This window comes from Embiotoca jacksoni, unplaced genomic scaffold (genome assembly GCF_022577435.1).
Source record: "Embiotoca jacksoni isolate LCO1_2020_lvr unplaced genomic scaffold, fEmbJac1.0.p SCAF_5, whole genome shotgun sequence".
NCBI lineage: Eukaryota > Metazoa > Chordata > Actinopteri > Embiotocidae > Embiotoca > Embiotoca jacksoni.
Window position 1 is genome coordinate 5179722 of NW_027185403.1, and position 12559 is coordinate 5192280.

At 43.8% G+C, this 12559-nt stretch overlaps 1 protein-coding gene across 7 annotated transcripts in view; it reads right to left on the reverse strand.

The window, feature by feature from the left end:
* pcdh19 (protocadherin 19) overlaps window positions 1-11782 on the reverse strand; it is a 54792-nt gene extending 43010 nt beyond the window's left edge. For 2 of the 7 annotated variants that reach the window (XM_069170744.1, XM_069170743.1), the window contains exons 1-2: window positions 8485-11781; window positions 5513-5840 (exon numbers count right to left, since the gene is read on the reverse strand). In XM_069170744.1, coding sequence (XP_069026845.1) covers window positions 5513-5840; window positions 8485-10631 — 2475 coding nt within the window. In that variant the 5' untranslated portion in view covers window positions 10632-11781. Of the gene's footprint in view, window positions 1-5512; window positions 5859-8484 lie in introns of all 7 variants that reach the window. The other 5 variants (XM_069170747.1, XM_069170745.1, XM_069170746.1 and 2 more) reach the window with 5 other exon arrangements.
* Between the last annotated feature and the right edge of the window lie 777 nt (window positions 11783-12559).

The window sequence follows — 12559 nt, forward strand, 5'->3', positions numbered from 1 at the left end:
TGTACAAGTCACATGTGGTTAAGGACACATACAGTGACGTGTACATCAGACGCCGTCACTCATGTGTTTTGACTCTTAAGCTCTTTTGACTGGATGCTCTGATCCCAACGAGAGGGTGGCAGCCCGGCGGGCCTGGATGCTTCTGACTGGCTGCCTGGGGTTGTTATGTCATTTCATTGTACCTCTGCAACATCAAGAATGACACGCGGTGATGGGGTGTTGCGAGTAAGGGTCAAGGCTATAAAAACCCAACCAAGTGTAAAACTAGCACTGGTTGTGCATGAAGTGAAAACCATCTTGTTGAGTAATGTTGCCAAATCACCCACAGCTCCACCAGTTTTGTGTGTTGAACATGATGGGCGGAGCCAGCCGCAGAGTGTTGTCAGAGGGCATTGAGTACATCACTGTCACACTGTTAATTTATTTTTGACAGACACGGCTTTATTTCACCTTATAAACACTGACACTTAAAAAGCTGAGCATTTCTGAAGTCTCTGCCTTACAAATAACCTCTCTAAATAATTAACAGGTTCATCTGCCACTCAATCAACGCGCATCTGAAGCTTTTCGAGATGAAACAAATCTTTTTCAAATGCTTTGAAAGGAGGAGACTTTAAAGACTGCAACGCACACTTCCCAGTCTTCCAACGCATCAAAAATAAAAATAAAAAAACACAAACTTTTAAGATCAAGCAGATATGTATCCATTCTCTTATTGCACAATGTCTGTATATCTTTCAGTGTTTCTTTCCCAGTGTGATTAGATTTTGACAAACTGTTCAGAGTGAAGAAGGTTTTGTATCACTGGAGAATTTGCTGTTTTTTTTTTAATCATTAATCATTAATCATAATCATTATCGGTATACCTAAATATATATATATATAAACACTTATCTAAACCTCTTTTTAAATAACCAGAAAATAAATTATTAATTTTTATTTATCTACTTCTTATCTTCACCCTGTTTATTATGACTCAGTATATTTCAGTTTACCTAATGACTCACTCACTCGCTTTCAAAAGACACGGAAATACAAAGCTGACAGTCACATCCTGCATAACTAATATCAGGCAATGAACTTTCACATCGTGAAAGAACTTCCAACTGTCTCCACTCGCAGTAATGGATGCCTTCAGCCAAAACACGATAGACCAGACCGGACAAGAGAGTTTTACTTCCAAATTTCTGCTTCTCTGCTTCCCATGTTGTTCTCTCAGTTCCACTTTCAACCAATGGTGATGTCCTCAACTTTCTGTTAATCGCAGCTTGTTCAAGACAACAAACAAACAAACAAAGCTCCATGATTTTGCCAGATTCAGCGTGCAAAGATAAACTGAAAATGGAGTGCCTACTTGAAATCTACACCGTCAGAAAAAAGACCTTCAAAATGTTAATATATATCTTTATAGTGACTGAAAACAGCTGAGGTGATGAGAAATTTATATTCACAAACAAATCTATCTACACTAGTTGTGAACCACAGTAGATGTGTGACATTCTCACGTACACAGGAACGTATGATCTTTTACTAGAATGACAGAAACTACTGAGGAAATCTTACAGAGCTGACAACATCACGACAATAATCAAAGAGTGCTATAAATGCAGACTCAAACCAAAGCTTGATTATCGAAAATGTTGGATTATGCCTTTCGTTCCCTGCTTCTCAGAGATCTCCCAGTCGGTCACAATGATGTAAATGATAATGTCACAGCCCATGTTTCAAATAAATGTGACACTCCATAAGAAACATTGTGTGTTTTCGTGGGTACGTGTGTGGGGGGAGATTGGCAGTTTCAACAGATGTGTAGTATGCACTGACAGCATGACATCTACTTTGCATGCTCAATATGACACGTTTGAATGCTCCCATGCATATTGTCCTGATGTGAAGTGATAGCGAGGGATGTGCAGCCTCACTGGAACCACTCCCCGTTGTCTCTCCTACATCAATATCCAAACGTCTTCTTTGCTAACTGGGAAAAACAGCAAGCACTGAGATTCCCTGTCAGTTGTTTTGTTTCAATTTTCATTTTCTCATTAAGCGTCCTTTGATTGACTGAGAGAGCCAAACAAACAAACACAAAATGTACAGCCATGTTGTTTTCAGAATTTGGACCATCCACTACAATACAGCATCACTAGGACTCATGTAATAACAGTACCCTTTAAAAAGGAGTATGGGGAGCATCTGGAGGATGATTGCTTTGATTATCAATGAACTAAACTTGTGAAACACACTCCATGTAGTGTAACGTCCGACCACCGTTTTTAATTCATTTATATCCTTTTTCTGATTAATTTGTCGCCCGTCAAAAAGAAAAATCCCCATTTTCTTACCTGAATAAGGCTAATCGATGAAGTAAGATAACTCATTTTCCTGCTATGCTCATTATCTGGAATCACAGGTGTGAGAAGCCTAAGCACGCATTACAAATTCAAAAACACATTCTAGCCAAAGGCCGTTCCTTTACTGTATAATTGTCTCCCCCACCAAGTGATTCACTATAATTAAGCCATGGAAGACAGCTCTATTCTCCTGTGAGCGTTCATATTAGTGCTACCACAGGCAGGTCTAACAAACATCTCACAGCTGATGCTTTTCAAAACAATGGACAATGATGTTCAGGGAGGTATATGGTACACATTCTCACAAGGGAGAATACAATATATACACAATGCAATAGCAGGTATGAGGCCTTCGGGGAGACCTGTCACTGTTATCTCGGCCCAGTCGGCTGTGTTTCTGTGTGTTTGTGTGTGCGCAAGCGTGCTTTGTCTGAAGTAGGAAAAGCTCGACTCCAGCTGCTCCGACACAAGCAGGAAGCTCACTGCCCCACATAAACTAACAATGGAGGACAACTTTGCATCAATCGAACACATAAATTACAAATAGACAAATAGACACCAGCTCACATCCTCTTCCCCTCCATTAGCAAACCAAATCCGACCGCGTTCTTGATGGCTATGATAATTTTAAACTACACGTTTGGAAAATAAACAAACACAGGGACATCACTGCGCACGGGTGCAAAAACAAAAAGCTCTTCTGCCGAGGATAAATGAATCATGGATAATTATGAGGTTGCCCTCAGGATGAAAACAATTTTTTTGGGGGACAAAGCAGCCTCAGTAATCACAACAGTGCAGCCACTCGTGTGTCCTAGCCAGTCAATGGGATATGGGTTGAGGACTTGTGGAGTCAAGTGGTTTCAAGCCCAAGCTTGCTCATTGGAACAAAGCAATTATCAGTCATTTCACTGCTGTTTGTTTGTGCTATAAATTGCATTGTAATTATACCAAAAACACTTTTTTATTTAAGAGTAACATTTGTACACACTGTGTACTTCTGCCTCTTGCAAATGTCACGATGGGGACGAAAGACAACAATGCCAACTGTCGTTGTGCTGGGTTACCCTGCTGTAGGATGAGGCACGCTCTGGCTGCCGCTCTTCCTTACTTTCTCAATCTCACACACACGCTCTCTTTTCTTAGGCCACCGAAAATGTGCAAAGGCTGGGTCAAAGAGATGTTTGTCAACATCAAGTGCAAGAAGGAAAGAGAGGGAAGCTGCATGCTAAACAGCCCCGGCCTCTATCAAGCCAATCAACTGCCTCTAAGAAATGAGAAAACGTGGTCGGGGGCTCAAACACCTGGCACTGACACTGGAGATTCATCCTCCTCATCTCTCGATCTGCCCTCCACACAGCTCTATCAAGACAACGCCAAGCTTTGCATATGGAATCATCAAAATCAATCCTCCTTCCTATTTGTCTCCCTCTCCACTTTTTCATTAGCTGAAACAAATAAAGGGTGTCCTGATCCTGCGGCAAATGTGCTTTTATTGGATGCTTCAGCCACAGAGACGGAGAGTTGCTGGAGATTTAATTTTTTTTACACCGTTAGCCAAATCCCCCCAAAATGTTTGGGCTGAGGAAGGGTGGGGGCGACCTGCACAGGCGCTACCTATCGGCAAACACAATCACAGAATACGGGTCATTGCATGGGCCTGCTGTATCCCCCCCAACCTCTGGTTCAACTAACCGGATAACACCACAGGAAAACCCCCGACAACATTTCTGATTCTTTCCACCTGTGCTCTTCACACACACTGACTCAGAACCAGCTCAGACAGGCCCAGTAAATCAGTATGCCTGTAAGTAGGTCTCATTGACCCCGCAGGATCCATCGGTGCCTGGATCTCTCTGGATCATCCAGTCAATATATCAATATCCATCTTGTGTTTCTTGCTTTAAGAACCCCACTCGCAAACCAACACCCCCACCTTCCCCTCACTGAATGTCAAATGGAGATTGGTCTCATCAATTACAAGTGAGCATGGATGTGTGTGTGTGTGTGTGTGTGTGTGTGTGTGTGTGTGTGTGTGTGTGTGTGTGTGTGTGTGTGTGTGTGTGTGTGTGTGTGTGTGGGGCCGGGGCTTACTTGCTGCTGTCTATATAAGTGAGCAAGATACACATTCTCAGGCAAACACACACATAGTGATGCACATTCTCTCTCTCTCTCTCTCTCTCTCTCTCTCTCTCTCTCTCTCTCTCTCTCTCTCACACACACACACCCACCCACAAACATAAATGTCCCCTTTCTCCCATAGGATCAGGGAGAAGTGGTTCATGGAGAGAAAGAGGAAGGTTGCCAAAAGAATCCAATAGTCAAGTTCATACATACAAAAATCTATAAACTAAAGATCAGCTGGTCGGCATACACCTGTCAGCTTGAATAGTCTTTCAAGTCAAGCCTTCACTTCTCTGCTGGAGCCACGCATGGTATGTCAGGGTAATTCAATGGCTGGCTGTGCAGAGCGACCATGCGGTAATACTGCAGCCAAATGGATGACATACAGATTTAGGCAATGATTATTCTTTCTGTTAGCACCTGAAATGATGTGTGGAGGAGCTGATTAGCCGGGTCAATATATCTGGCAGGTGCACAAACTCCTGTTCTTTTTTGCAATAGCTCAGCACACACAAATAAAAAAAGAAAGAAAGAAAGAAAACAAGTGCAGTAAGAGAGGCCAAATAATCCACTTTGTCAGGCCTCCAAATTCTGCTTGGCAAAGCGCTCTCATCGCAGGTCAGCTTCAGTGTCTCAGCACCTTCAAATGCCTTGAAGGATTCCACTCAGATAGACTGACATATTGCCATTTCAAATAGCTCAGCTTTTCCATCAATAACAGACGAACATGTCTCTGACACTATATCCTTTGATACAATGAAATTTTAAACAGCACTAGACCTTGAGATGTGTTGAAGGGTGCTGCATAGCATCTCTACATTGCTTTCATAATATTTAGTGTGATCAAACAGACCTGATACATTTTTGATGAATGAAAAACTAAACCTATAAAGTTGACTATTTTTTCACTGCGACTAAAACATTGCATTTAACCATGGTAATCAATGCTATAATCAACCTCCCCTTTCATCCTACCCCTAAGAGCCAAAGCAGCCCAGCCAAGGATCAAGGACAGAGCAGAGTGGATTGTATCTCACCTCTGGCAGTGGCATGCCGTTGATGATGAGGTCTGGCTGCTGGTGACTCTGCCCTGTGAACGGGTGCTGATAGCCATGGTTGGGAGCTGCATTGCGTGAGTTCTGGTTCTCCACGTTGAGGAAGGTGCTCTCGGAGCGCCTGCAGCCCAGCGGCAGGCTCTGCTGGTGGTAGTCGAAGTAGTTGAGCGAGGAGGTGAGAGATGAGCAACTCACCACATTCATCTTGTCTGTCTCCTCAACGTCTCGCGGCACCAAGCGGATGTCGTTCTTGCTCAGCTTCTTCTTCTTGCTGGACTTCTTCTGGTTGCCATATGAGTACTCCGCCACCCTGCGCAAGTAGAAGAAACTGAACAGACTCAATAAAGCAGTGTCCTGCCTTCCCCTCCCCGGTCCACACGGTCAAAACGCTCTCCCACCATGCCAGCTAGGGCGCTGTTCGACCATGGGTGCCAGACAAAGGCTCACTGCCCCTGTCCAGGGGTGGAACGGCACACCTAAGTGGCTTCCCACACCCGGCTTGCAATGGAGCTGTCATCCCTTGTTTGTTTGCATTTGCATGCTCAACAATCGACATGTCACAAACAGGCAGACAATATGCAAACATGCCAAAACCACAGAAGCAAAGCAAAACAACACAGGGATGCAGAACAGCACTACCAGTATATGCAATAATATTCAAAGCACACAACCCACAGTAATTCAATTTTTTTTCTTTCATTATCAAGCGAGCCCACTAGCAGTACACAGTGCAGGAGAACTGCAGATTCAAATTCATTTAGCTACTCTCAGTTGCTGCTGCAAACTTGAACTGAGTATTTTGACTTTAATAAGAGCAAATGAGCAACACAGCCATGTTTTATCAAAGGATCCACAGACTGGGGGAAATATCCATTCTTCGCACAGCCTTGCAGTTTTCCACAGGAGAGCAAATGCTAAGTACTCTACAGTGGTGCTTACAAACCCCACGAGACATATTCCATATAATTTTTGATGTTTTTTAATATCTGCATTACTTCGAACTCTGGAAGAGCTCATTTTTAACCTTGTGGCTCAGAGCATATGGTTTATTATCCCATATTAAGGCCAAAACTAAACCATAGCTACATATAAAATTGGACTATCTGCAATGTGTCTGTTTCTGTCTCTCGTGTTGTCTGAAATGTCTCTGCTGTGCCAGGCCATACTGGCCTCTGTTCTGCGGCACTAATCCTCTGTTGCTCCTAAAAACCAAACTGGCCCAGAAGAAGCACCATTGCAGTTTGTCTTTTTCATTTTTCTTTTTGATGGCATCTTGAAAACAGCTCCCGCCCCTATTCTGCCCCCCCCACCCCCGATTCAGAGGAAAGAAAATGGGCAGCTGCAAGGGGAGAAAACACTCCATCTCTTTTTCATTTGTCATTTTAACATGTTGTCTCTCTACTCAGTGCCCAAATTGAAATTTGGGAGGGGAAATCTTCAGAGTCAGACAGACTGACAGAGGACAAGCAATAAATTGGAGATAACTGCTCCTCATATTCGAGGTGGCGACTGAGAGGCAGAGCACATCAGTGCTGATTAAAGCACCCAGCAGGGAGAGTGGCTCACACGAGGAGAGTAAAGTACTGGGAGCAGTTTTCACTTTGGAATTTCTTGTTGTCTATCATTGTTTCTTCTCTGAACAAAATGTAGAACTGGCATTCAAATGTGACACAATTTTTTCTGTCAAAATGTCAGCACATAGATTCTCATGTATTTCCAATTAGGCTTGAATAAAAAGAAATTTTGAAAAGTATTTATATGCTGACAGGAGAAAAGAGTTGTTAACAATCTAAAGGAGGGTCACAGTGGATTTGAGGTATAATTTTCCTCTGAGCTAATACACCAAGAGAGATAGAATTAACGTCCTTATTTCCATTCTCTGCAATTAACAATGTTGAAAAACACCTGTGAATATTTCAACCAAATACGACATCAGGATGGAAAAAAAAAAAAAACATAATTCCTGATCAATATTGAGAAAAAAAATCCAATCAATACTGAGGATTTTTTAGAACCTTTTTTTTACAACCATTACTGCTTGAAAAATTAAGTGAACTTCAAATCAACAAAATTATATTTGGGAGCAAATAATGATTATACCTTCAGGTTAAATTCTCAAATCCAATCTATATGTAAATTTACAATGGTAATATGGCACAGGGAAATCAAAGGCAGAATTGATGTTCAGATTGATGAACAAAACAGAATATTCAGTATACAAGATTGAAGAAAATAATAAACTGCTCCTTTTCCATGAAACTGTCTTAACAGTTAATGACTCTGATTTGATTTACATCATTTCATAGCATCTAAACTACAGTGTTTTTAATACTGTCATTACTGTTTTATTTTACTGTACATCCTCCTATAGCTGAGTGTGGACAAAAAAAAAAGGTGGGGGGAGAGGGCGGGGGAATCTGAATGATCCTGCAGGACTGTCCATAATCACACTAGATTAAAGCTGATAACAGCCAATCAGCCACGGTGGACGTTAAATAATAAATGTCTGGGACTGCTATTGAGCCAAGTGGGACGTTAATTGTCCGGCAACACTACCGCAAATTGAACATGACAGTTGAACCGTCGTATTTATGAGTCAATTGGTTACAATGGAAGGATTAAATCCATCAATCACGTTTTCCTAACACGGAACAGTGAGCCTCAGCAGAATGTGTCTGATTTAAAGCAGGCGGCTGTATTTAGGTCTACCTCAGTTTCAGCGGTGGAAAAAAAAAAATCTGCAGTCCTCACATCAGGGCCTCTACATGCTGCATGACAAAAGCAATGCACTGACAACACTGGCAGTTTCAGGCGCAATCGAGGACACAAGCACGTTCTCTCTCTCTCTCTCTCTCTCTCTCGCCCCCCCCCCCCCCCCCACCCCCCGTCTCTCTCTCAGCACACACACACACACACACACACACACACACACACACACAGGATTTAGTCAGTACCTGCAGTTGTACGTCCGGATCTCCTTGTTATCCCTCTTGCACTTGACCGCCACGAAAATCATGGTAATAAAGAGGATGGCTGCGATAGAGCCCAGGGCGATAATGAAGATGAGAGACAGGTTGACAGGTCCAATAGGCTCCTGCGCATTCAGGTCTGGAGAGAGGTACACCACTATGTAGGCCGAAGCGGACAGGGAGGGCTTGCCGTGGTCCCTCGCCACGACTGTGATCTCGTACGTGGATTTGACATTTTCTCCAAACATCCTGGTGGAGCGCACCTCTCCGTTCACCTGGTCGATTTCAAAGAAAGCCCTGTCCCCCTCTGAGATGGTGTAGGTCAGGCGTCCGTTCTCCCCCTCGTCATAGTCGTCAGCTTTCACTTGTGTCACCATGTAACCCACCCCAGCGTTTCTGGGGATGGAAACCTCCGCTGTGCCATTAACCAGCGGAGGGTTTGTCATAACAGGTGTGTTGTCGTTGACGTCCAGCACAACAATACGCACTGTGGCGTTGCTTGATAAAGAGGGATTACCGTTGTCTCTGGCCAAAACTTTGAAATCAAAAGTCCTGGTGTATTCATGGTCGAATGATCTCATGGAGTAAATGCGGCCTGATGGGTTTATGCTGACATATGTGTTTACATCCATGTGCTTAATCTCACCAGGGACTATGGAGTAGGAAACTGTGCCATTCATCCCCAGATCCGGGTCTTCTGCGGATACTGCGAGCAGACACGAACCAGGGAGGTTGTTTTCCATCACCATCTCCTGATAGTGTGGCTTAAGAAAGTGGGGAGGGTTGTCGTTTTCATCTGTGACTTTAACTACCAAAGATTTTGTGGCTCGTAGAGGAGGGATGCCGCTGTCCTCCGCCTGGATAGTCAGGTTGTATGTGTCCTTCTGCTCTCTATCCAGCCTGCCATCAACAAGTATCGTGGAGAAGCTCTCATATTCTTGCAGTCTGAACGGAACATTGCCCTGCAGCCTGCACTGCACTTTGCCGTTTGCCCCAGAATCCTTATCTGACACCCTCACCAGCGCAATGACATATCCACGCTGCGCGTTTTCACTCACTTCCACCATCTCTGTGTTCAGTGAGAGTAAACTGATGATAGGTGAGTTATCGTTCGTATCCATCACGTTCACTGTGACTTTGCAGTGAGCTGGGATGGAGTTGGGACCTAAATCTTTGGCTTGGACGTCGATCTCGTATATTTGAGTTGTTTCATAATCCAAATCGCCGTTGACAGTGATGATCCCGGTTCTGGGGTCAATTTTGAAAGCATCCCTCGTTTTCTCGGTGACGTAACTGTTGAAGGAGTATACAACCTCTCCATTAGTGCCTTCGTCAGGATCCGTTGCATTCAGGTCTATGACTAATGTATTGATGGGGGAATTCTCCATCACATTAACTGTATACACCGGCTCATCAAAAACCGGGTTGTTGTCATTAGAATCAATTACTTTGATATTTAACTGGACCGCACCTATCTTTGGAGGATCTCCTCCATCTTCTGCGCTGATTTCATACGAATAGTGGGACTGGGTCTCCCTGTCTAACGATTTTTGCACAACAAGCTCAGCAATTTTGGACCCATCCCCTCTGGTCTTTATTTCTAGTCCGAAAAGCTCATTTGGGGTGATGGAATATGATTGCACTCCAAATATCCCCGAGTCCGGATCGCTTGCCCCCTCTAGGGGAAACCTGGTACCAGGGGAGGCATTCTCTGAAATTTCAATGTCAATGTGGCTCGTTGGGAATCTGGGTGCGTTATCGTTCAAATCCTCAATTTCAACTTTGATGACACAGATCTCCATAGAGTTTGACATCACTTCGAGGGAAATAATGCACTTTGGGTTTTGTCGACAAACTACATCCCGATCTATTTTCATTTGGGTTGTAAGAATTCCGGCTGGACTGAGTTCCACCCATCGTGGTTCTGAATTGGAAATAACCCTCAAGTATGGGGGCTGCGGTGCAATCTGAAATCCTTGCTTTAGTGCGTCCTTTGTCACGTTTCCAATCACTGACCCGGGCTTCATCTCCTCGTTTATTCCATACTTTAGGTTGATAACAGCCTCAGTCCCAACCCAGAATAGGAGGAAAACAGCAGTTAATTCTATTAATTCCATCTCCTTGGTTTGCATCGTACCTGTTGAGTTTTTCGGTGCCTAATAAAGACCTTGATAATTACGCACAAGAATGCACGTCAGAGAAAGCTGGAAAAATTATGCAAATTAATCATCTTATTAAAATGTCCAGAAAAAAGTGTTTGAGTGATGAATCTCTCGTGGATGCAAATTATATCATGGTGTGAAAGCTATAATTCTAACAAGTGCCTCAGCCTATTTCACTCTTCTCAGGCAGAGCACATCCTCAGGTCTACTGCAGCGGACGAAACATTGAGGACGACAGATCTGTGTAAACATGCTGAATCGTCTCACAATAGTGATTTAGTCGTATAAATCCGTGCAGCTCTTACCAAGCGGTAAACTGGTTTTACACATGACTCATATGGTGAAATGTCCATATTCAAGTGGGCTGAAAGGAGGAAAAATGCACGGACTGCATAGACACAAAATGAGAATTCCTGTGAGCAAGTCCACAAAAGATTTGAATCTTCCGTGCGGGTGAAGTGATGGGGCTCAAAAGTCCGTGTTAAATTCTCCGCCTTGATGTCAGTCAATATATAAGTCGCATTTCGGATAAAGATCTTGTTCTCTGTGATATTTTACAAGCAGTGATACAAATTTCCTCTTCGGTCGGCAGCTATAGGCTTTCAAACTGCACATCTGATGAAGAGAGCTAAAAGGATCTGCAGTCACAAAAAATTATTCAACAGCCTGAGTCCGGATATCTCTGCCTAAAGAACAAGGGTGCAATTGCAGGAATGTCTCATCACATCACTCAAGTCCCGATTACCTTGTTTATTTCCAGCAGGTTTTTAGTCTTTCATCCTCTCCGAAAGTCTTTAAGCTTTTACTTACTAATTAATTTCCTCGTATCTCACTTGGAAACGGGATGCACATATCCCGATTATTAGTCCATGCAACAGAAAAAAAAAAAAAAATCCGTTGAAAATGTAGCCAAAAGCCAGTGGGAGGAAACGAAGCCAGAGCCTACTTCAAAAAGCATTTAATGTTGAGCTGCAGCAAACTGAAGCACAGTAGCCTATATCCAGTCTGGTTGAGGCAGAAAAAAGAAAAGAAATCACCACTCGTTGCCAGTAGGCTGTCTGGTTGACTCCAACAAGCGCTCCTCTCGCTTCACTGGTGCACACTGGCGAACGCGCAGCTCCGAGCCGAGCGCTCAGTCTCAGGACCCGCAATCCCCTCAGCCAATCAGGGGTTACACGGGAGGGCTGGAGCTGCTGGTGGGTGGGGCAAAGTACAGCAATGAAACACGGCCAACTACCTGTTCTCCTGCAGATGGACGACTCAACGGGCAATTACAGCGCGCACGTCGAAACACGAACCTGAGTAGGAGATGATCGGTCGAGCTGCGGTTCCAAAAGTAGGGTCTGGGGACCCATGGGTGTCTTTGAGAAGGCTCTCATGGGTGCAACAGAAAAAAAAAAAAAAAAAGAGTAACAAGACTAATTTCCCCCAGCAGAGACAGAGAGGAGACGCTCAGGATAACTTTTCACAGATCTGCCCTTGTTTTTTCTTCTACTGCAGTAGTCAATTATATTTTACAGCACAGATCCTCACCGTGGGGATCCTCTGTTATCCGTGATCTGCTGGAGACGCACCGACATCTGAGGGTGTGACCCTGTGCCGGAGCAGATAGCATCACCGCATGACCAGATAGCATTTCCTGCTACCTTATACTGCCTATTTGAAAGTCAAGTGTGGGGCCTGTTGATCTATACTGCCGCTGAAACTGTACGCATCGTATTACATCATTTAGCCTATAACGTGTCTCTTCTGCGTTTAAGTGCGCTTCGTCTGAACTTCAGCAGCACCAGAGACCGTGGTGAAGCAATTCCCAATAATGAACAAACATTATAGGTTTAAATGATGGTTTCCATGTAGCAACATACTCAGAGGAAATCTTGCCACAGGCCAAATCAATA